Source organism: Anopheles aquasalis, chromosome 2 (assembly GCF_943734665.1).
Source record: "Anopheles aquasalis chromosome 2, idAnoAquaMG_Q_19, whole genome shotgun sequence".
NCBI lineage: Eukaryota > Metazoa > Arthropoda > Insecta > Diptera > Culicidae > Anopheles > Anopheles aquasalis.
Window position 1 is genome coordinate 59,413,749 of NC_064877.1, and position 24,857 is coordinate 59,438,605.

At 42.6% G+C, this 24,857-nt stretch overlaps 2 protein-coding genes across 6 annotated transcripts in view; both read left to right on the forward strand.

Annotated features, from left to right (window-relative positions):
- Positions 1-12,934, forward strand: part of LOC126571963 (zwei Ig domain protein zig-8-like) — a 43,321-nt gene extending 30,387 nt beyond the window's left edge. For all 3 annotated transcript variants that reach the window (XM_050230896.1, XM_050230894.1, XM_050230895.1), the window contains exons 3-9: positions 1,028-1,096; positions 8,766-9,118; positions 9,385-9,501; positions 9,807-9,900; positions 10,046-10,173; positions 11,948-12,116; positions 12,194-12,934. In XM_050230896.1, the coding sequence (XP_050086853.1) occupies positions 1,030-1,096; positions 8,766-9,118; positions 9,385-9,501; positions 9,807-9,900; positions 10,046-10,173; positions 11,948-12,116; positions 12,194-12,297 (1,032 nt within the window). In that variant the 5' untranslated portion in view covers positions 1,028-1,029 and the 3' untranslated portion in view covers positions 12,298-12,934. The remainder of the gene's footprint in view (positions 1-1,027; positions 1,097-8,765; positions 9,119-9,384; positions 9,502-9,806; positions 9,901-10,045; positions 10,174-11,947; positions 12,117-12,193) is intronic.
- Positions 12,935-21,117: 8,183 nt separating this feature from the next.
- Positions 21,118-24,857, forward strand: LOC126571961 (uncharacterized). 3 transcript variants are annotated; one of them, XM_050230890.1, is made up of 13 exons: positions 21,118-21,198; positions 21,265-21,354; positions 21,420-21,621; positions 21,706-21,873; positions 22,074-22,168; positions 22,234-22,385; positions 22,449-22,632; positions 22,719-22,974; positions 23,045-23,313; positions 23,380-23,637; positions 23,716-24,032; positions 24,110-24,440; positions 24,514-24,857. In XM_050230890.1, the coding sequence occupies exons 1-13, from the start codon at positions 21,147-21,149 to the stop codon at positions 24,792-24,794; spliced, it is 2,655 nt and encodes an 884-aa protein (XP_050086847.1). In that variant the 5' UTR covers positions 21,118-21,146; the 3' UTR covers positions 24,795-24,857. The 3 variants fall into 3 exon arrangements, with proteins under 3 accessions (XP_050086847.1, XP_050086849.1, XP_050086846.1); XM_050230892.1 differs by having other exon boundaries at positions 23,380-24,032; positions 24,110-24,283; positions 24,373-24,440; positions 24,514-24,651; XM_050230889.1 differs by having other exon boundaries at positions 23,380-24,032.

A 24,857-nucleotide genomic window follows, 5' to 3' on the forward strand; every position in this document is an offset into this window, starting at 1 on the left:
ATTTGGGGAAATGTATCTTAATATATTATTGAGCGAAATGGCGCCCTTCATACCTCCCTCAGGCCTTTGAAAATAGGACTTTAAACTAAAATACAATGTTCAAATAGGTTGAAAACTGTTGCACTATTTTTAAATTAATACCATGTTTATGTTAATATTGAACGGCATAATTTTGAGCGCAATATCACCTAATATTCAAACGCCTTTGGCGTAAGCTTCAACCAGAACCTGCTGTTACGAGGTTGAAAGAAAGATCCACCGAAAGACGTAAAATGCTTTCCTCCGGCACTGCATCACAAATGACAAAATGGCTGCATCCTGTCGCAGTGTGTGGCATCGTTAGCTTACAGACTAACCTGTTTCCAGTGTCAATGAAAAACAAGCAGACATCACCGACACCGCTCCCATGTGAGGCTCAGCGGTGGGCATAGTATGCAAGCCACTTTCATGAACACCAAGTTTGTACCGTACCAAATTCTCCATAGGCACTGTAGGGGTGTACATTCGTTGTCGGAGCTCATTGAATCGAGAAAATATGAAGAACTGCAGCCAACAAATATTAGTTCAAGGGACCTATCTTCTCTGGTGTGTCTGTGATATAGGTCAATAGGTCGTTGCAATGCTGTGTGGGACACACATTTTCAGCTGGAGGAAGATGCTCAGCAATAAATCATTCATCAGCCATCCCATCGTGGAATTCAAGAAAGGGTGCGAATGCAGCCGCCACTGACGAGTGATGACCGAGGTCCCGGAAGTATTTGTTCTGCTCTTGAAAGTAAAGCTTACCGGAAGGTGAAGGTTAACAGCTCGGAGCAGTTGCTGTGTAGTTCCACTGATGCACAGCGTACCTCGGAAGCTTTATTTGTTTTATTTCCTTTTTTCATTTTTTTCAATCGCACACCATTGGCGGTTGTCCTTGGTTTGGTTGATGCTTCGTTTTCATACTTTGAATGTCAATAGACAAATTTATAATATGATGATTTTAGTTCTATAGAAGCGCTGAACGTTTTTTTTCTTCTCTTTTTAGAAATGGCTCAACAGTTGAACCGACATTTAATGAACGTTTTTCTCATTTTCATCGTGTATCTGAATCAAGGTAAGTTGTGAATACGAAACATGTTTCACTCATAATCTAATTCTTAATTCGACCAAACCAAGTTAGAACATATCGATGTCCCAAAGCTCTTCAATTACATAAAACAGTCGCTCCGTGGTGGGTCCATCTGCGGGTAAGGCAAAAAAAAGGTTCATGTATGTTTTTTTGAACCGAACCGAAAGACATTTCAGTACCACGCACAGTCAACATGTAGGTGATTACCGTTTGGGAGGGAATTCAATAGAAAAACACGATTCAACGAAAAATGGTAACATGGGAGCCCCAATGTTCTCAGCATGCCTATGCTTCGTAATTCAATGACCAACCGACCGAGGCATGGAAAAAAGGGTGGAAAGTAGGGTGCCTTGATCAACATCAGCGTATCATGAAAGATTCATGCTGCTGATTCCATGCGTGATTTTGGAATGCTCGAAGGTCGAAGAAAAAGAAAACTTGAGGGCGAGCGCTTCGCTTGAAAAGGGTTTTCAATATGTGTTCTGCAACAGAGGTTTTGTCCTTATCACATACTACTTTCAGTTTTTTTTATTTTAAGCTGAAACATGGTCACTTTTGTTGTGAGATTATATATCGTACTTTCATTAGGTATCTTCACTTTATCATACCTTAAACCGAATAGAAAAAAACGGAGAACCAAACCTGCTGGAGGATGTACTTACAAGCATCACGAATGAACGAGTGTACTTCGAAGGGAGAGTACCTTCATCCAACAAGACATCCTCGGGCCTAATCTTGTTTTGCTGATGCCCCATGAGGGTTGTATGTCCAGGGACCCTTGGTTTGGATACTACAATGTACCACATTTTGATTTATTAGCTTTCTCATCCACCATCTCTTCCTCTTTTAATTTCTCACTCTTCTGCTGGATTGAAAAGGGAAAGCAATGCTCCGGCAACCGAACCATTGCGTTGGGTTCCGCTGGCAAAACTGAACGGTGGTCCCAACGGATGGTACCTTGTTGGAGAACGAGTGGCTTGACACACAACTCCTGGATTGCGTAGTAGAAGAGAAGAGCGATTGCAGTATGGATTCGGTCTGTAATCGTGGAGAAGTTGTGCTCGTGGACCGTTATAACGTCCCACTTGGTATCCATATCTTCATTCCTTCCAAAACATCCATTAGAAAGCGAATGACGCACTAGGAGGCTGGTTTGCATAACCGATGGGTAGTTAAACGGGCTGCGCGATGCTTAATTGTATTAAATGCGATTTCCCTTGGGCCTACGCTCGCAGGTCAAAGCGCGTTGGAGCGGAAATCACTCGCCCCATTCGTCAATGTCAATCAACGTCCACACAACAGCGCCTGATGCCCACGCGGTGTTGTTCCGCGGTTCTGGACGCGTCATATAGAGATACGCCTCTGCACGCGCTCAGAACCGAACTGACCTGGGCATCTACCTTGATGGGCTTGGACGGTTAGTCATTAACAGATTCGTCCTTTCCAACAATTCTTGTATGGTCACATAAAGGGCGAATCGATATTTGGACCATCAAGAAATAAATATATCGGGTTATTGTAGGCTTTTGAGCAGAATCTAATCCGCGACTATCAGCCAATTATGCTTCTTGTGTTGGCCAATAATTTACCGTGTTGTCCTTGAATAAACTCACATGCGAACGACTTCGGCTAGATCTACATTTCTTCTACATACGGAAATTTTGATCATACCTAGTGCACCAATCCGTCTGCCCCTTTGTTCCGATAGCCTTTTCCCAGTAAAGCATACGACATGAAACAACAAAAAAAAAATCCCACGATTCCCACGATTTGTTCTGTTCGACTTTAGCCGGTTGTCACAGCTGGAACACTGCAGTAGGAACCGTTGCTCACTGTTTTCGAAGAACCAACCCCAAGCCAATCCGAAAAGCAACATGCTGAATCAGTGCGACGAAGCCGGAAGGACAGACGACGGCTAACGTCTGCATGGAACAAGTGATTCGATTCCTTGAATGGGTCTAGGTACTCTGTGCAGACGAACGCAACATGAATGGAAACGAATGACTAGATCACGGTAACCGGTCAGCCGGACGACAATCATTTTTTTTTGTGCTCTGCGTTGATTAGCTTTTGCGGTTGTTCCTGACTTGCTGTGATCCATCTGACGACCAGAGGGTTGCAAAATGGCATCGGCAACGCATAGAATGTGAGATGAAATTCCGGAACGAATCGCATTTTTGGAATGATCAAGACAAACCTGGAACAGAATGTTAGCTTCAGATGTTTTTTTCTTTCCGTTTTCATGTTTTCAATAACTGTCGTCGTTCAAATTGAATTTTCAGATAATGATTCGCAACACCTGAAATAAGTATTCTATGGAAAGTAACTAAACTTTTGCAAAGAAGAGCATGAGTTCCTCACCAAACTGACGACGTTCTTATCTCGCGTGTCTTATTGGTGTCATCGCTTATCGCTCTTCACTCGACTGCTCCATTATATTGTCTGATGTGTGATCCTTTCATCCTTCCAGTCAATCAGAATACAAAAGAGATAAAGCTTGAAGAAGACACTAACCACAAGAATGCGAAATTGAATTCCATCATCCTCGCGATGCCGGATGTTGCTTCATCGCCTTCGAGTTTGATGATTCCAACGGCATGAGCATATGGGCCGCTGTCAGCTTGGTTTCAGAGTGGCGCTCCTGTCAATGGCATTTCAAGCGTTTATGGTTTCGGGCATTCAAGCTCAAGCGGCTGTTGGATTGAGGAAGTGCTTTCATTCCACCAACATCCTCTATTAGCTTGGTTGGTTCACCGTGGATGTGATACGGAAGTTGCGATCCTGTGGGTACTTTGTGTAATCTTTTCTCGTACTTCCGAGGGCTTTACACTTTTGGTTCAGAATCTGAGCCGGGGGATTCATGTCACCCTGAAAAAGCATAGATTTAATGGCACTTCACTTACCCGTTTTAGCAATGCCCCGCAAACGATGACAGTGCTCCATAAAACCCCAAGAGAGTAGCTCCACTCTCATAATAAATTGAAAATTTTGGGAATATTCAACATCATGTGAACTGCAGCCGCGTAGGTGGCGTTGTTGGCGAAAATGAAATGTCCCGCGGCACTCAATGAGCGTGAGAAATCGCAAATGAATAGCGTGCAATGCTGTAATTGAAATAAAAATGCCCCATTTACCTCACATTGGCAGAGGGGATTGCCCCGAGGGTGTTCCGGAGCCCAAAAGTGCTCTCCGTGGGCGTATGATTGAAACATTACATTGCCTGCGGGGATAGCATGGGTTTTATGATCCAGAAGAAATCAAAATGGAATAAAACCCTTTGACGTACACATATCAGACATTTTATGTTGTGCGAAGCGTTGTTCAGTTACATTGTGTTGAGCGTAACATTGAGGGAACGTTTGATATTGGTCGATAAGCTGGCCATCACGTTGAATACATTCTTTTGTGGGGGGAGGTGGGGGGGGGGGGCAATGGAAAGGCGGGAATGCCAGTTTGTAATTAATTTTTGAATAAATATTTACACAGGCATGTGGTTTGATTACATTGTGGCCATTGTTTGCATTGTTGTATTGTTTGTTTATTGAAGAATCAAAGTGTATGGCCCCATTTACGCCAAAAACGGGTCTGAAAGGAGCACATGCCGCAATCAACTTGAAATGATAATGACAACGAAATTCAGCGAATGCCGAGGCACCCTACATTTAATACCGGGCCCATCATATCTGTAGCCCATCATAGTCAATTTCATGGAAGAAAACAATATAGATAACATTTTTGTTGCAAACGAAGAAGTAGAGATGGAAGCAAACAGGACTGGATGGCGAATTTCCGAAAATCGAACGACAAATAAATTGGTATCGGCCTGGCCAAACTTGACGAACAAAGGGAGAAAAGTTTATAATCACCTTTATTACCTATTACCTCAGTAAGCTAGGAGTTTATTTTTTAGACTATAAACGCACAGTCTGATTACTTTTTACCAAACAGAACCATGTTATTGGACTACAATTTAACGATTTTGACTTCTCGTCGTTGAAGGCAACAGTTTGATTGGACAAGTTGGTAGATCAAATCGATATTCTTCACTATCAACAAGGTGCACGACCCAAGACTACCCCTTTGAATGGTCAGCAGGCATGCTAACGATGACCCTTCCCCAGGTTCAGAATATTCATGAGCATCGCAGAAATATGCGCAAAGCATATTCAACGGACGCCACGGGTCGGTGAATTTGTTTGCAATTCCTTTGCATGGAACCAAAGGCAAAAAATGAAAAGCTTCGTGCAAACTGATCCTGGCTACTAACAGGCGATTCGGCACAGAAACCCGAGATGAAAGGTCGGTTGGTTTTCGTAGCACACCGATTTCCACGATGGGGTAGAGGTTATTTAATGCTGCATCTATTAATGCTTTGCTCTAGTAGGATTTGAATCGGAAATTTGTTAACTCTTTGGTGTGTTTCGGTAGAGGCGGTGCATTTGTTTAAATTTCTAGATCAAATTGGATGTAAGAAAAGGGATCAAAAGGTTTCAGCGAAACCCTTCCAATCGAGTGGAGCACCCAATTAAGAATCAGGACAGGATGTGCTATACCTTTTCATTACAGATTGGCTATTTATCGCGAAAACACCAACAATAATACAGCCGCATCGTGTTGTATTTCATTTATTTCTTCACACAATTTGAATTCCGCACCAAATAAAATGAATCTAAACGCTTCAACTGATCTTATTTTGAAGGAACAATCGATGATTAGTAAATCCTTTCATTTCTTGATAAATGTGTTCTTTGTCAACGTCATCTTTGGCAGCGAGCTGTTTAGTTCTTAATTGTGTGCTTCCTGAACAGGACTACCAAGAAACGCTAACTGCAGTGGTGGAAGGATATTATTAATTAGATGATTTTATCATCATTTATGAAGGATATTTTATCATTTTATCAGTGCACCCTAGCCATCTCCTCATAATTTACGCCCTAACAAGTCTGATACAAGCAAGTTCAGGAGTAGGAAGAATGAAATGAAATTGGGAATCGCATGCCACCCAGTTCTATTCGCTACACCGGGGCAGATCAATGGCATTTCTATGGATTTTGCGTTTTCTATTCGTTGCTCCTAGCGTCTCGTTCGGATCGTTTGGATTCGTTGGTGCGTTCCATAGGAGCATGCAATCAAGCCACTGAAAACACAATAAATCATGTTGTTTCATCATATTTTCGTAAGAACATGAATTCAAGTGGAATTTTTCAAATCTCGCTCGGCCCTCTAATAATTTTGCCACCCTTATGAAAACACCATATTCTTCGGCAAATTCTACGCATATGCATCACGGGTTATGTAAATGAATCAGGGAGGCATAGATAATAGAAATCATGAACTCAGCCTCAAATCTAATGCCAGACGAGACTCATTCGAGCAATACCTCTTCGATAAATAATTCATCATCAGCCATTAATCGTTGGGCCGTCGTCGCAGCTGTTTCATTCACAGCGTTGTGATAAGCTCCAAATAGCAAAACCCACGTTCCTCGAATGGGCGGCACCGTGAAGCTGTGATCCCTTAGTTGGAATGAGGCTTCGTTTTCACATAAAATTTAGAAGCCCTCGAAATCGAGCGACCAACCGAGAAGCATTCTTGTGATTTGAAACCGACACATTTCACCTGCCACATTCATCGACAACATTCATCATTTTAATCAAAGCCCTAATATGTTGTTAACGTTCTGCAATCGAAAGGAGAAATTGGAAATCTATTTTGCTAATTAACAGCATATCGATTAGGAAACAAATATTTTCAATTTGATTTGGAGTTTTTGAAGGGTATCACGAAGGCAATATTTTTTCAAATTCAAACGTTTCTGTGTGTCAGCCATCTCTATCAGTTATATCAAATCCTTTTTATTTCCTACCTTTCGATTTGCTTTACCTAGCTTTTTGACTTGACGACATAAAACTTCTTATCCCTCTATGAATTCAAGTGTCTGATTTTTTTTTAACATATATAAGGACGGACGAGCCGTATGTTTATTAACAATTAACAAGTAGTGGGGTAGGAAATTTCCTTTACTACCCATCGCCATATCCCGGGCTTGCTCGGTTGTGTATAGGCTTAATAAGCCTGCTTTCGCGATCTGGTGGTGCCGAGTGCCTCTTTCGATGTGCATTTGCAAGAGGTTTTAGGCTGTGTTGTAGGAGCTATTGGCAGGCCTTGCCTGCAGTTCCATCATCGTGTCACCAGCCGTAATTCTGGGATCGAGGCTCCGCAATTTCTAATCCGTGCATTCAGCGGTCCTTCAAGCGTTGCGGTCTGTGGGATCAGATAAGAAGCCGGTGTCGTAAGTTTTGTGTGTAGTTGTCAAGTGTCTGATGCAGTCACAGAAAAAAACCGTTGAAACATATCCGTGTCCCCAAATCTAATGTCTTGCACTCTCCGAAACTCTGCATCTTCTTCATTCTCCCACGAGCCAATAAGGCTGGAACAAGGAAAAACGAAATATAGGATCAAGTCTCAGGTGGTTCAAGTATTGAGCCATCCTTTCCACCTTCTCCTTCTTTTCGATATAACAAAGCGTGGAGTAATGCCTAATCCGTATTTCATCCCACAAGCGGCTCAATCAATGCTTTATTAAATCGCTGCCATCGTCAACCACATCAATATGGTCCACATGTGGACTCAGATATGATGAGTGATTTATGGGCCTTATCGCCAGCATCAGGTGACAGCACAACGTTTTCTTCACGTGCTTCAATCGTGGGTTTCCTGTATCCGGTAGCTTATTACTACTCTTCCGTTTGTGGCCGACTATGCTTCCATTCCTTTTCGTCGCACCACCACTAGAAGTTTGTTTCGACTACAGATGAGAACCTGAGCAAAGGATGTATGATGGATTCCAGGTGATAAATTAATTCTCGCCTTCAACGTGCGACACGATAGTCACACACAAACATAACATGAAGCGCCGAGACAAGGCTAACCGATACACGGAGACTCAATATCGCAGAGGTGCAAGCGTAAATGAAGTGTCTCTTTTCATATCTGTACGAATCGCACGCACTGTTTGTTGCCTTCACGATGTGTCGCCTTCAATGTTGCTCGAAGCTATGCATCCTCTGGAGAACAGCATCCGGTATCGCCCTTAGTGCGTTGGAGGCTGTTCCAGGATAGAGATTGTCACTTGTGTTTCCGGGAAGTAATTAATGAGGAAAAATGGCTTAAGGGTCTCTCCGATGGCTTCGTGTGAAGAAAGGATGAGTGTATTTTTGGAATAGGAAAAAGGTTGAACAAAGTGGTTGTATACGTTTTTGATTAGCCAGCAGAGACGTTGGGAAGGCAGATTAGCCTTCGAGTTGCTCGTTGGTCTGTCTATCGGATCGAAGGGCGATGGTCTGTTCGAACTTTGTTCTTAGAGGTGTTCTTTGGTCGAGGTGTCTGCGTGATCAATTGAACGACTTCAGTGTGATCAATTGAACGACACAGCATCTAGTAGGATATAGTACTGTGCTCGAAGTTTCTTTTTGGTAGTCTTGTGCCTTAAAATATTTTCACTTGAGACAGCAGAAAAAGAAAGAGTAAGAGAAAAACTATTTCATATTCATTGCTTCAAACAGACCAATCTTTTGCATGTTTCTCATTTTAATTTTCCTAACATCTTGTGTTTTCCTTCTTCTTCTTCTTTTGATTTTCTCTCTCTTTTCAGGGCTCAGCAAATCGTTCCAGAGCTTGTCTGAGGAACAGTTCCTTTTGGAGCTGAGTGAGGATCGAGCAACGATGGATGATCGAAGGCCAACCCGGCGACCATCGTCACAACACCGGAGTCGGCCACCGTACCTCGGTATCTACGGTAGTTCCGGCAAAATCAGCCAACAGTTTCATCCCAGCGCAGCGGAGATGAGCGAGAACGAAAGTTACGACTCGGACGAGAGTAATCGGTTAAGGACACCGCTTGACCGAGGTCCACACTTTGATCTATCCGCTTCGAAGAACATTACGGCGCTCGTCGGCAAGACGGCGTACCTCAATTGTCGCGTCAAAAATCTGGGCAACAAAACGGTAAGTCACCGGTTCGGATATCCAGGCACATAACGGTCAAGGAACATTCGTGTACCAATTATGACAAAGGAAAATTGGGTTAACCAAAGAAGGAATAATATGACAAATGATGGTATATTGTTAGCGAGTCTAATGACTTCCGGTGAAGGACTGAAATTGTAGTAAACCTGTTTCGGCAGGATGCTGCGTCCTGTTTATCGCAATTTATCCATGAAGTGATTTGGTTGTCCTGCAAAAAATTGTCAACGATCTCACGCTTTCCACAGGTTTCATGGGTGAGGCATCGTGATATCCATCTATTGACCGTTGGAAGATTCACGTACACATCCGATCAGCGGTTCCAGGCGGTGCATAATCCCGTGCACGATGACTGGTCGCTTCAGGTAAGTGCTGCCACCTCTAGGGCTCTTCGATTCTTTGTTTTTGCCAGCGTTTTATGTTCCATTCTGGTCAACCGTAATCCAATTTCATCCATTACACCTTCTCTTTTGACTGGCCACAAACGATGTGAAGGTGCAGGATTTTCTGCATAGCCATTGATAGCATGTTGCACCTCATCGATCATTCACTGGTGGTGGAATCGTTCTCGAGCAAGCGAAAGCTTTGCATCTGTCTACCATATTATGTTTTATTTTGTTTCGAGTTTAATGCTGCACTCTTTAAAGTCTGTCGGTCGTTGTACTTTTAGATTCGATATCCTCAGAAGCGAGATACGGGAATGTACGAATGCCAGATTTCCACGACACCCCCGGTCGGCCACTCGATGTACCTCTCTGTTGTTGGTAAGTGTGAATTTTACCATGGAGCGTTACGTCCTACCATTACTTCCGGTATCACCACTTCTTGTGGGACTTATCATAGTGTGAGATTCGATATACGATGTGCATATATTTTTTCTTTTATTTTCTCTCTCGGTATACACAATAGAGCCCATCACCACCATAATCGGTGTACCGGATCTGTACATCAACACTGGTTCAACTGTAAACTTGACCTGCATCGTACGGAACTCACCCGAACCACCATCAACCATTATCTGGACACACAACAATCAGGTGAGTGTGGGATGCACTTCACTTTCGCTTTGTGTTTTGAAGTATTTGTGGGTGTTTTTGGAGTGCTAGCGCTTCTGGACTCACGTGTTGCTGCATTCATTAGGAATGTGTATCTTTTTTTATTGCTTTTTGCATAACAAGTGCCCGCTTACGGTTCTTCAGATTGTGGTGGTGGGAAATTCTGTTCATTTTACGGATTCATCATCACAACATCGAAGAGCATGAAGAACTCGGTTGGAGTAGCACCACCTTGTTGTAGCAGCATTTAGCAGTTAATAGTAAAATGGGGTTGATGTATCAGGGAGAATATCCATGAATTTTAACATGATTTGATGAGTGTTGATGGGCAACACTCTGTGCAAAAGAAACCGTTTGTTGGAATTTATAAAAATCAATACGTTGATAGTCTAGCTGAAGCAGCTATCATAATTCCGTTGTGCATTTTCCATTAGAAAGAACAAAAAGCACTCTCTTACTGTAGCCGCAGTTTTTGCGCTTGCCAAAATCATTTAATCCTCTCCTTGTTTTTCTACATAAAACATCAATGCAGCGTCGCATGATCACCGCGACCTTCCCAATCTATTTTCTGCATCAGTTTTTTACCATCTTTTTACCAGTTTTTGGCAAAGGAACAGATCAGGTCGATAATGCAATTGACATCTCTCGCGGCTCGTACCGAGAGCGCGATAGAAAATGAGGAAAGGTGCGCGATGAAAATGCAAAGCGCGCCAAGCTTGGTCCATAAAAAGTACCAGTCGAAGGCACTCTGCCCGCTACTCGCTATGCATCACAGCGCAGCTGACAATATTGAAGTTGCCAGTTTGAAAAATGGATCCTTTAATGCACGTTTCAGTGAGGGATGCCCAAACGGGATCGTGGGTACATGTGTGGGTTGGAAGCGATGGAAGCGATGAAGCGACTCTTTCCCTTAATGTCCGCTGTGAGCAACACAGTCCGTTGGTCTACTTTTCAGCAAAGCTGCTCTCGCAGCTGGTAAAGGGTTGCATAACATCATGCTTTTTTTTGTTTTGGGTTTCTCCTTGCATTCTGTGTATCTGATGCAGATGTGCTCAAAGATAGTTGAGCAGCTGGAAAAAAAACATTGTGCAGCATCAGAAGCGAGCATCGGAACAGAGCTCAGTGTATGGTGAATCGATGAAAGGGAGCAGCAGGAATTCATGCCAACGTGATTTCAATATCAATTTTACGTTTGCACTCGCGCCACCAATCGAATTCCAGTCCTTCGGTGAGTTTGCATATGTGCTTTCATATCTCATGGCTCCTGCTGGGTCGTATGCTAGATAAATTGGAACCATGCAAGCTGTTTTATTTAAAATTTAAAGGGCAAGGTTAAGTAAGTGAATACGACGATTCTTCCTTTTTAATACATCGTTGTTATTGATTTTTGCAAAGTTATTGTTGATGAAAGTAAGGGTTGGCAGAGGGTAGAGTCTCTGCCTTGCTTCTTCGGAGTGAATTCTATTCTTTGTTGTATAATAATTATTCAATTCAATAATAATAATAATAAAAATAATTGACATAAAATGATTTCAGGTCTTCTTAATACAGCCATGGCAGTATGTGCTTAATGTACCATAAAATAAAACCCGTGATGGAAGTCACATAACACTCATACTACCTAAATCAATCTACTGACCTGTTATGCTAGTAGATAGTGTAGATCAATCGCGAATAATCGATTATGATCTCTGTGTGATCGTGGTCGTAAATGTCAACTATTCATCCTTTGATTAATTCTCTTATTTCTTTTCAGGAGATCAACTATGACTCACCAAGGGGAGGCGTTTCCGTCATCACGGAAAAAGGTGAAACAACCACCTCCTATCTGCTCATTCAACGTGCTTGGACAACCGACACAGGCAAATACGTTTGCTCACCATCGAACGCGGATTCTGTGACGATCAATGTGCACATCTTGAACGGTAAGATGTTCTTCTTTTTCATTTTTGCACTGTTTTTTAAACTTCTCTTCGTCGTTCTGCACCATCATCCCCTCCAGGTGATCATCCTGCTGCTATGCAGCACGATGGCCAGCTACGGATAGGCGATTCCATCAACGTGCTCGTCCTCTGCTTGATCAGCTATTTTCTTGGATGCCGATGAAAATGGATGTAGCTGATCATCACATGACATCACAGCAACGAAGGGAGTTTCGGATCAAACAGTTCAAAGAGAGACTGTGCCCATTTAGCCCTAATTAAATGGAATGTCATTTGATGATGACCAATAATGAGTGATTGAATGAGTGCGTATGAATGGATGTATGTGCGTGTGTTCGTGGAATAGAATAATATAATAAGCACTCAAAACAGTATCTTTGACTAGGGAGCATTTTACCTGATCGAATCATGCCGAGGAAGGGACGGCTCATTAGCAGAGTTAAATTGAGGGAACTTTATTCGCCGCAGAAAATCAGTATCATTGGTTTTGGGGGTTTCCTTCACTCTGGCATACGAAAATCAAGAGCTATGTCCTGAAAGTACAGTGAGAGTAAATAGCTTCATTATGCGGTTTCAATTGGTTCGGTTTATTGGATTCCAGGAGGGTTTCAACTAGTTTTTGGTATGGAGTTGATGGTTAATTTGTGATGATGATTAATTTTGAGTGCGAATGAATGTTTTTTTTAAATCAAATTTAGCATACAATGCTACCGGACAGACAGAGCATATGATTATTTTTATTGTTAATGTTCCATGGCTAATCAAATAAAATGACAAAAAAAATATGTTTTGAAATTAATCACCGCTCTCAATAAAAACAGTTTGATAATGTGCTGAACAATCGGATTTCTTTTTTTATTATGTTTACGCAGGTATGCGGTTTCGTCGCTGTTTCAACCAAAACACTTCAATCGCATTTAGTTTGTGAATCTTTAATAACTATTCAAACATAAATTTATAAACAGCGGACCTAATTAGAAAAAAAAATCCTTCAGTTTTGTCTGATATTTTGTGACAAGGAATTGAGATTTGAAGAGGCACGATGGGTTCGTCGAATAAAACCGACCACACATCACCGACCGACCCCCGATTTCATCCCTGCAGCCTGTAATATAACGTTTATTAAGTATTAAATAATAAATTGAATCTAAAATCATAACCCAGGTGACAGTAGCAGAGCAGAATGGAAAAGATTCTGAACGTAAGTAGCATGAGTATTGAATGATGACATCTGCGTAATCTTGGATGTCGGTTGAATCTATTAAAAGTGAAAATGTGAACTAATAGACCCATTTCCATACGCACTGATAGAACATTTGTGTTCTTGCTCATTCGAAATCGCATTGGTCAAATCACCGTCGGCAGCACGCGCGCTGTCCGTTTGCGTGCCATCGATCTGCGCCGGTCGTTAACTTCCTCGTGCACATTTACACGATCCTAATTTTAGTTTCATCCTGTTTTCCTATCTTGGATCCGTCGACCCTGCACATGTAGCTCCAGTTGACAGTGGTGGAGGGTACCCACAATTTATTAACAACAATCGTCGCGTCGGGATTACGAAAAGATGATGATGGAGGCGCCAGGTAATATTGCATACTTTCAGGGGTGTATAATAGAAATTGAAATGTTGAAAAAAAGTTTGTTCAATCAATTTTTCCAACGCCACTATCATTGCAGTTATATTACCATACTTCAACTTCAACATTACATTCCAAATTACATAGAACATGCAATGAATGACCAATGCGCTGCCTGGAGGGACGTGGAATGCACACGTTTCGAAGTCGACGCATTACTTAACCCATTTACACAGGAAAGACACATGCGATGCCATACCCATACCAAAGTTCCGTCGATGTTGCCTTCAGGGAACAAATAGATCCACATCACATTCATGCACTTTCTGGAGGCGTTTAAAACTGATGATGTGGCAAGAAGCAAACAACGGAAGTTGCTTAGGGTATTGTCTTTCATGAGAAACATCATCTCTTGAGGTGTCGACGATGGGGTTTTGACGTGCATGGATCTATCAAAAGATTATTTTGGAAACCATTGATTACTGATCTGTGGAGGTCGCTCTACCGGCATGTTTGTGTTCGTGTTGTCTTTGAAGATAGGAAATGAGGGATCCAAGATGCTTCATTGGAACGGTTGATCAAGTATACAAATTCTCACCTTCTGGGCATTCATCCTTACCACAACATGCTGGTAGCTGGAAGGCTGCCATGCCATCACTCCGGGTTGCTTCTGAAGGAAGGAGAAGATTCACATCCCATCGAGGCGTATCTAAATCGATTACCAATCTTCTGCCATCGACGTTGAAAGAAGAGCATGAAATCGGTGGCTTACAACCGAATATGTCTATTATGTATGAGCATCTCTATGTCGCCTTTCATGGGGAAAACACCGCTGAGCGACATTTGTATTGTGGACGTGCTGGACGAGGAACAAATTGTATATTCTCTTTGATTTGCTCACCTTAGGCTCCATTCGAGGGAAACGTTAAACAGTCCCGAGAGGCACGTTCGGATTCCGAATCCAGTCTATCGTAGAATCTCTTCCTCAAACCGCTGGCGATGGGGTTTTGTCTTCTTTTACGGCTGGAGCAGCTCCCAGTGGGACGCAGCATGTGACTAAAGTGCCCAAAACAACAAAAGTGTTTTGACGAAGAGCCTCTGCAATGGTCCCGCATCCCTGCTTAATTCTATTCACTTGGGTTCTGGAATAACAATAAGATGTTTCCATCTTGTGAATAAGCCTGCCTGTCGTCAGTCTGTTTTTATTATTTTTTGTTACAGGACGCAGCAGCGTGTGTATGACGCCTCCGTTGGTTGGACGGGGGGCGCAAGGGACGGTTTTGCTTTTCATCAGTTTTCAACCTTCAACCGGATTAGTTCTCTTCAGTGTTAACCGTTTATCCCTTCGGCTGATAGGGTTTCGGTTCGTATGAGGTGTAAAACACAGGTGTTGCTTGGACAAGTCTGGAAGACATCACGAGGGAGTAGAATGTAGATGGCGATTTCTTTGTGCGACAATGTGCTTAGCTCCACGCATCACACCGAATAGGAAAGTTCATGAAAAGATTAGACAAAGATGGAAAACAAAGCCGTGACCAGGCCTTTGTAGATGACCTTAAAAATGCATGCCAGCGAGAAATTCTCTTGATTTTCTGTATGCTCTGGGGTGCTCAATGGTAGGAGGAATCCGTGTGAATTCATGAAACGATCGACGAAGAAAAACGAATCGACAGAATATAAAATCAGGAAGCTTTATCTCGAGTCCTGGGCCTGTTTTTCTACATCTATCACATTCTCAGCATCTCAAATCAAAGTTCTAGATAGATTAAGGCGTTTAGCTGGTGGTGACGGTGGTTATGCTGCTGAGGATTGTGAGTGTAAGCATTGTACAGCTCCGTTTTTTTTTGCTTTAACTCAGAGTATATTACAGGGATTTAGACAGATGGTTCACCAAAAATACTAATTTCGCACCGGAACTGAATTTACTTCCGGAACTGAATTGTTTTTTCTATTCGAGACCCAGGATGATGGTATACAGAGAAGCAGCATTGGCTTTTCTGGACTCAGGACCATTTAGAGATTACGGAACACATCCGTAGTTGGGGATCAAGTGGGACGAGCAACCCTAACTTTGCCGTACCTATTTTTGGCGTAGGTTGATTCAGTGGAGGATTTCGTTGCCTTGAGGCCACTGAGAAGAGAGGAAATTGGATTATAAACTAGTTTGTAGACGGACCTTAGGCAAGGGTTAATGGACCAGTTGGTGAGGTGAGTAGTGCTGTACACACTGTGCTAGATGGCTTGGTGCAACATTACTGCAGACGAAAATTGAAACTTATCGAACGAATCCGCCGCAAAACCACAATTGCTGCCCGCTGGATTACATACACCATGGCTTAGAAACCATAGTTCTAACTAGAAGCAAACGAGTGCTGTTACCCTTCCTTAGTTTCTACGTTGAACCTCACGGAGCCAGTTCCGGGATCCTTACAACTTTGGTGGTTAGACACTAATAACCGCAAAGCGTTTCGCTATAACATTATCTCATGCCAAATATAGCACGCTTCACAGTAATTCCGGACATGCCCTTGCATTAAAGAGTCAAATTAGGTGCAAAGGCTATGCTTTCGTGTGTCAGTAAAAATCAAATGTTATGAAAATATAAGCTGATGTGCCTGATTATTCGAACGACCGTATATTTAATGGGGATCTGTAGTTATTTGTCCCAATGCAGGTGATTTTGAATGTAATTAATATGTTTCATAACTCGATTTTTATGATTGAGCCACGAACACGTTTTATTGAAAAACGGTGTACAGTAGCAGAAACAAATGTAGCATAGACAAGCAAGGTCGTGCTGGAACTCCATAGAATGAATTGCACCATGAAAGTTAACTTCAATTTTCGTATCGTCTAGCTATTTGTGAGAGGGGATTCCTAGTTTCAGATAAGTTTTTTTTGTTAACTGGTATTCCGTTTGTTATATATAGTCGCCCTTTACCAATGGCACCCCTTTATCAATCGCCGTGGTCGGTGGTGGCATCGAATGTCCCAGCGTCCCAGCTTTCTCAATGCGTTGATGTGCACACTTTATGTTGCGTCCATTTTGTTGAACTCACCGGAGCATCTCTAAGGAGTTTTAGTTTTAAAATGTGTTTATCAAAATGATGATGATAGTTTATTATATTACTCGTTGAAACTGTAAGCCTCTTATCGTAATAACAGGAAATAAAATTAGCATCTATTCTAAAAGACCATACAGTCCACGTACATTGACATTGGCGCTCAGACGTATCTGAACGAGGACAAGGGAACGAATGGTGAATGCAAACGACACAAAGTACAATGTTTCCGTTCCATTTTAATTTCCGCTCTCCTTCTTTTGGTCCTTTTGTTGTTTAAAAAGATTCCTCCCTCAATCCATCTCACATTTGCTTCTTTGCAGCATTTTGTACCCACCGTAATCTAAACATCTGACAACAGTGATGCAGTGATGCTTCTGCTTCCGCTTTTGAAATTAGAAGGAAATGTTTCCGGCAGGTTAGCTACATCCTTTCCGCTGAGGGATTGCTGGTTTTGAGTTGAAATAAAATTACGATCTCTCGCAGTGCTGGTGCTGCACATTATAGCGCTATGCTGGACTTTTAATTACTACCCCGTAACGGACGTAAGCAGCTTATATACAATCACGACATCTACATCACAGGCATCCTCATTCGGTATCATGTGGTACATCCCGGGTGACACGAACTACCCTTGTGTGATGATGTCAACGGATTCAGATGAGAACACTTTATGAGCATCATCGAGCTTTCCTATATTTGTTCCGGGACCTGATGCTTCGGGTCCTGGCATGTACAGAACAATAGAGATTGGCGAGATGATAGGTGATGTTAATTGTTTTGTTTATTATATTTCCCGAAAAGTTCTGTCCATTGCACGTCACTTCCAATGCTATTCCAGTGCCCGAAGGCCGATCCTGCCCCGAAGCGTCTCTCTCCGTGACGAGCGGGATCCAGAACGGGAGCTTTTTGGTTGTGACTCGCTCTATGTTGACAGTATCCTTTTTCACCGCCCTTTCATCCACAAGCGTGGTCATCGTGGTCTTTATGAAAATATTTAATTTTCCCCCAACGATGGTAATGAGCATTGTTCACCGACGCATTGACCACATGGTGATGGTGGAAGTGGAGGTGAGGGTCGTGTTGGGGTGGATTTCTAATTATTATTTCAATCTTGCCCATCCCGTACCCTTCTACGCCATTTGTCGCTTGTACACGAACAATGTGTGTGGACCACAAGTGTCCGGTTGAGGCGAGTGTTCGAGACCGTGTTATATTACATGGTTGTCATATGCAAATGAGTTTCTGGGTTGGATTGGACTCATGTTAATGCTGTTGCCAAGTTAGCCATACGTGTCTGTCGGTGAACAATTTTAGGATACTTCATAGATCTTGGTTTCTTCGAACAGACTGATACTGACATGCAGAATGTAAAGCAGATAATTAAAATCAATACAATTAAAGATTGTAATGTTTGTGAAAAAAACGGTTGTCCAACAAATTAAGTTGAACTTATTATCAAAAATAACGGATATGGCTACGACAATATGTAGATTCAAGATGATTGTGTTGTTAGGAGCCAGTTCCTTAAATTGAAAGTGTTTCTTTCATAGAACTGTGGCTCACCTTTTTTACTGCTTCAGAGGGTTGGAGAAAATCAAGTCAATTAACGACAGTATCGCACCTTATTTCTTCTGTTGTCCAACCAACAAGTAGCTAACATACCTTAACATGTTATTAATCTCCTGCGAGGATATTATTTTGAAACAACAACATGACCAACGATGGATGTCTTGGTTGCCTCGAATTCTATGATTTGATGGAAAAATTATTGGCCAGTGGGTCGGCTTTCCTCGCGAAAGCTTGAGATCGTTTCATCTTAATTAAACCAAAATTCTGTCCGACTATCGAATGGATCGAAGGACTGGTACCGTTCAAACATTGAATTTACTTCAACTTTTTAGCTTTTGTTTCTTAGGAAAGAAATCACACATGCCATTTTCACACGAACATACACAGTGTCCTGTTATGAGAATAATAACAGAATAGATTTCAAGCAACAATGCTTCTGTTCGTTCCGGTATCAGGAATACTCGCAACAAACAAGAATGGAACAGCATCGTCCTTTTGAAAAATCCAAATCATCATCCTCACCTCCCACCCTTCTACATTCCTTGCTGACGGTCGATTGTCAAGCGTTCAAGTGTTAGTTTGAGCAACAAGAAGTCTGTCTAGATAGTGAAAGTGCATCCTGTTTTTAAGTCGTTTCTGGAAATTAAATGCGCTGTTTATTGTTTTTATCACGTGCTGAGCTCTAGTCCCGGAGTTTTGCCCAAGGTGACAATCGTGATGTGATTGTGTGCGGAGTGTTCCGTACCAAGGGCTCGAATCGACTGCGCTTTCTATTGCCGATCATTGAAACGTAGGAGGTCGTTGAGAATGGGAAATGATATACCGCTCTGGGACATTTCTGCGACATTTAATCGCTAAACGAGCCAGATTTGGGTTGATATTGCTGTCGCTGCTGCTGAATCCAAAGAAAAGCAATAAACGATGGTGACGAAAGAAGTTTAAAAATGTTTGAGCGGAGAAAGGTATGGGCCAGAAAGGGTCTGAAAACGTTCGTGCTTCACTCGATTGCGAGCTGCTGTTTCCCAAGAAATCTCAACCTCTTTGACAGAACAACACACCATTGAATCATGCGAGCAACTGGCAGGGGTGACAACTCAATCGATTGATCGTCGCATAAACCATTTGAAGCCCAACCTTCCGTACTTGGTCTTAGTAAGGATTGTTTCAACTTCTCAACACTTGGTTTACTTGCAAGTGACAGGCATTACGACGAAACCATTTACCTTTACCTACCCAAAGCGGGACCAATCTAATGCTTCGGGATTGAGTTTTAATTAATTCTTATCCTTCGGGGGCGCAAGCATCAACCAATCGACGTGGTAAACCAGTTTCATGTTGCAGTATACTGTTGCTTGAAGCTTTCTGTCGCTGCATCATGCTCCGTTCGTAAGGGAACCAACAACTGACGCCCTCAGGAGAAGATGAAGTAATCAGCAAAACTAACTCTGTCGGAAGGTAGCACAAACATTGAAAGGTGCATTTTGAGCAATTCTTTACCGTAGCGCTACGGTGCAACTTGGGTAAAACTACTCCTTGACGTCTTACCAGTACTTACACGAAGAAAAATGCTCCAAGAAGATTGGTTTTTGGAAACTTTTGCGAGTGAAATGCAACGTGAGTTTGCTTACTTCCTGCCTTTCCCTAACTGCAAGGACACAAGCACACTCGGCGCATGGATTGCCGGCGGCAAATGAATCACATAGAGCAGTTGTAGTTTTGCCTCACGTTTGCTAACGAGATTGGTGGTTCTAACATTTTCTGTGTATTTGAGTGTATTGATTGATAATTCGAGTTTGGTGACCATGTATCATCGCCGCACTGAAATGAGTATTAATGCGATATAGTAATATTCGCGATGCACCAGGTGCGTTTAATTAGAGTGGAAATGATTCGTATGCGAATTAACACTTTTTTATCAATCGTCCATTGTATCTTGGGAAAGGATTTCAATGGTCTTATTGAGTTAGTTGTTTTGAATATGTTTGGTTAGAAATGATGAAGAGCAGCGCTATCCGGTTACTTCGTCTCCGGTTTGTATGACAACTGTGACCGTTTTACATTTCATCCCCTGCATCTCCTTCTGGATACTCGCGGCAACAGTCTACAGAAGAGCTGTTACAACCGCAGCAGCATTATCGTAGAAAACTTCCGGTCGTTTGAAACGAAAGAACTATTAGATGGAATGTGGAGGTTCTTGCCAATTTTACTGAGCAAGCCAGTGTCGAAGGTATCGTCAGCACAATGCTACACTTCAGTTTACAATGAATGATTGTTGTAGAATGGTGTACGCACACTGATAATTAAACTACCACTTCATTCGAAGAAAATGTACAGTCTCGTCCTTCCATCAGACTAAATGAAACGGTAGCACCAGCATGTTTCTGGAACGATGATGAGATCCGCTTCAAAACAGTGGAAGCAGCTGGTTGAAAATCTATTGCGCAAGGTAAAACACGTATATGCTACGTGAGCGGGAGAGAAGCTTCTCTCTTGCGTTCACGGCAATCGAGGAGTTGATTACTGGTAGATGATCAGAGACTTGTCTCTCAATTCCGAGCCTCTGTTACTTTATTTAAAAATGAATAAACTGAAGCAATAAAGTTGTACAATGATCGTATAAACGCATACTAAGTGGAACTGATAATTTGCTTGTAGTGGTAATGAACCTTGCAAAAGAGAGTATTGAGAGCCAGATGCACTGTGACAGTCGTCATCTCTCGATGGCCTTAATTGAATAACAAATATATTGCAAACGGGTTATCGGACCGGTTAATCTCAGTGCAGTTCTACCGCTTCTAGCAATGGGATCGTCATTTTGCTCCACGCTTTTGCTTGTGCTAATCTGTGTGATTGGTAGGTATAAAATGTTCTTCGCGGCAACGGCGATCCATTGTTTAAGTGTATTTCTTCAACGATCAGTCCAAAGCCAAATATTGGATTCGAACTTCAACATCAAGGAAAATGAACCTGCAGACTTAATTTTGTCAAATCAGCCTCAGTCTCTAGACGGTATGGATCACGTAGATTTGTACTCTATCGATTTTTATAACGAATTTTAATCTTTGCGTTGGTAGACTGTCATTTCAGGTACTATGAGTTTGGCAAATCATGGGCCATTAAGCCAGCGTACGGTATTCCCGCTTACTTGCGCGAGTTTGCACACATGGCAGCCATTGGGTGGTTGCAAACGGATAACACAACAATGTGGAATTGCGGAGGATCATTGATCTGGGAGAATTTTGTCTTAACGGCGGCACACTGCACAGTGGATAGCAGGTAAAAGTTCACAATCGAAAGTTGATGAAAAAATACGTAGCATGATGGAGACATCGTTTTTTTCTGTTAAAACGATATTTGCAGCGACCTCCCACCGGATGTGATCAGACTAGGCGACATAGATCTGTTTAATGATTCAGATGACCACTACGCACAGCAGATAAGAATAATAGAGATTATTCGGCATCCGCAGCATCGCTTCAGTGCTCGTTATCATGATTTAGCTTTGTTGCGACTTGAACAAAAAGTTGTGTAAGTAAACTAATGTGTACACAGAAGGATTGCGCGGAGAGCACACAAAACTGTAGCATTTGGTTTCATCGGTATTATTTGTCAAGTGTTACACAATCAAGCGTTACACTATTTACACCTTCCCAGATGGCCTATCTGGACAGAGTCAGGACGCTACATGAAGTATGTATAATATAAACCCATTTTTCTCTGTCCGATAGACTACATGACACGGTAGCACCAGCATGTCTGTGGAACGGTGATGACATTCGCTTCAAAACGCTGGAAGCAACCGGTTGGGGAGATACCGGATTTGGTAACACAAACAAGGGGCTATGCAATGATTAATAATTCAGCGAAGAAATTGATGTTTCATTACAGCTCAGTCAAGAACACCGACACTGTTGAAGGTGCTGCTTAGACCGGTTGATCGAGACGAATGCAATGATCACTATCAAAATATTAGAGGATTCCGTGCCGGGTTGCATGATTTTCAAATGTGTGCAGGGCATGATCTCATGGATACCTGCCCGGTAAATAGTATTTGGAGACCAGCTGAGTAATTTAACACTTTCTGATTGTTTCACGCTATTCAGGGTGACTCCGGAGGCCCTTTGCAGGTGAAGCTACTTCACAATACTCGTGTCACACCGTTTGTCGTAGCTGTGACGTCATTCGGTAGTGCATGTGGCCTTTCAGTACCTGGTGTGTATGTTCGAGTTGCCCCCTATATTCCGTGGATAAAATCAATACTGAAGGCAAAAGGTGAAGATGATTCTGGTAAGTACACTCCGCCATGTATAAACAGGCAGTTAGCATCTGCGAATTGATGATTAAACATAAAACGGAAATCTTTGGGATACAAGATTGGTTTCTGGAGCCTCAGGCATGTGCGCGGAAGTATGTGGATCTACGTGAATACGAACCAAGAGTAGTGCTGTCGAAGGATAATATGCAGGAGAACCTTGACCTGAGTAAAGCGCATTTGCATAGGGGTTCATCGCAGCAGTTAGTCGGGATTCATTGGAACAGTCAGCCGACGAATAGCTCAAGCGAATGCTATGGTGTCATCATTGATGAGACTACTGTCCTGACTCTTGCTCGCTGTACTATGGTCAATGGGTCAGTTGGAATAGTGGACCAGTTGGAATTAGTGTGATAAATACGAATAACGATTGTTTGACATTTCCAGATCAGAACCAACGCACGTCACATCTGCAGGGAACAAAACCAACATCATCACCAATAGCCATAAACATCCCGCGTATGTAGAGAGCTCATTTCGGAATGATATCGGTGTGCTGAAGGTGAAGGAACCCTTCGAGTTTAATGACGACTTTACACCTGCTTGTGTCTGGACCAAAGAGAGCTTCCTTGAACCAGCAATGGAGGTCTCGGGTAGAGGTCTTCGGGAACTCAATGAATTGTATACAGAATCAGCACCCGAGATTAACCGTACCTGTGAGTATTAGTCAGAAATCTAGCCCCAGACGCCAGATCATTAACAGCTCGAATCCTTTCCATTAGCTATGCTGAATACAGTGGATGTGCTGGGTATAGTCAATGAGCAGAACGAAACCAACTGTTCATTGCCCACACAGTACGCAGACCGGTTGCCAAATGGACTGACACAGGAACATGTTTGCTTCGGAGCAGAACCGTTCCTCGTACCCGGAACGTGCAACCAGGCATTTGGAGGGCCTTTGCAGAGAGAGATGTTTCGCTATGGGCGAAGCTTGATGTATGTGAACGCCCTGAACCTGTTTGGTAGAGACTGTGGATTCGGTGAGTCAGCCGTAGCCGTCCGTCTGGCGCATCATAGACGATGGCTAGAATCAGTTCTTTATCCTTCGAAAAAACCAGAAATACCAGATGACTCGGACCAGGTTATATTTCTGAACGAAGCACTGGAGGAAGGAGATAACTGTACAGCACCGAACTATGTCCCCGGTGTTTGTGTAAACGTACGTTTCTGTCCGAAAGTGGTGCTAGACTTTAAGAGTCGCCGTGAAATGCATTTCTGGAATACGGGGTCGCTGGTATGCTGCCCGCATCGATACATACGCGAAGAAAAAAATGATGATGCCGAGGAGATAGACGCTTGTGAACGTCATGAAGATACAAACATCGATGAAGAAGAAGGAAGCGAAGACTACAGAAGTGCATCGTTATCGCATGTGGTGCGTATTGCACTCTGTACATGACAGCGGACTTATTTCTGTTGTTCAATAGTAAAGTTCGTCTCTAATCTTATTAGGTTTCAATCGTTTGGCAATATGGTAATGAGGAACGCATCTGCAGTGGAACAATCATCGCAAATCGAACGGTGCTAACAGCTGCGAGCTGCGTAGATGCTTCTGCTCTTCCAGACTATATTCAAGCTGACCATCCTTCTCTAGAGATGCAGTTGCGGATGATCCCGGCAGAAATTGTAATACACCCGGAATTTGATAACTCAACAAAGACTCATAATCTGGCGGTGATAAGAACAATAGACATAATTGCTGATAATGATTTTAGGACGTCTCGTGCTTGCTTATGGAGAAACGTAACGCACACACCATTCATGATGGAACAACTCGTTATAGGTGAGATTTACATAATAAGAAGTTCTGATTTCATTAGCAATCTGACTCAGCCGAAAACCTCCAACAATTTTAGCTGACATTAATCTGGACACGATGCAGGCCCATCTGAAGTACAACACCGACTGTCGGCGTGCTCTGGGACGTGTTCTGGCACCCTCCGAGTTATGCTTGCAGATAGTGAATTTGCGCAAATTAAACATATCGCTTGACGATGGAATGCCAGCATTCTGGTTGAATCGTAATAGAAGATATCTGGTTGGAATAGTTAGTCGCCGGTCGTCTTTCTCTGATCAATCCATCGTTCTGTACACTCGAATCTCATCCTATGTCGATTGGATTAAAGCGGTACTTTAAGTATGTAACGAGAAAGCTGAATAGAATTGATCTATCATTGCTGGACTAGACGTATCGCTCAAA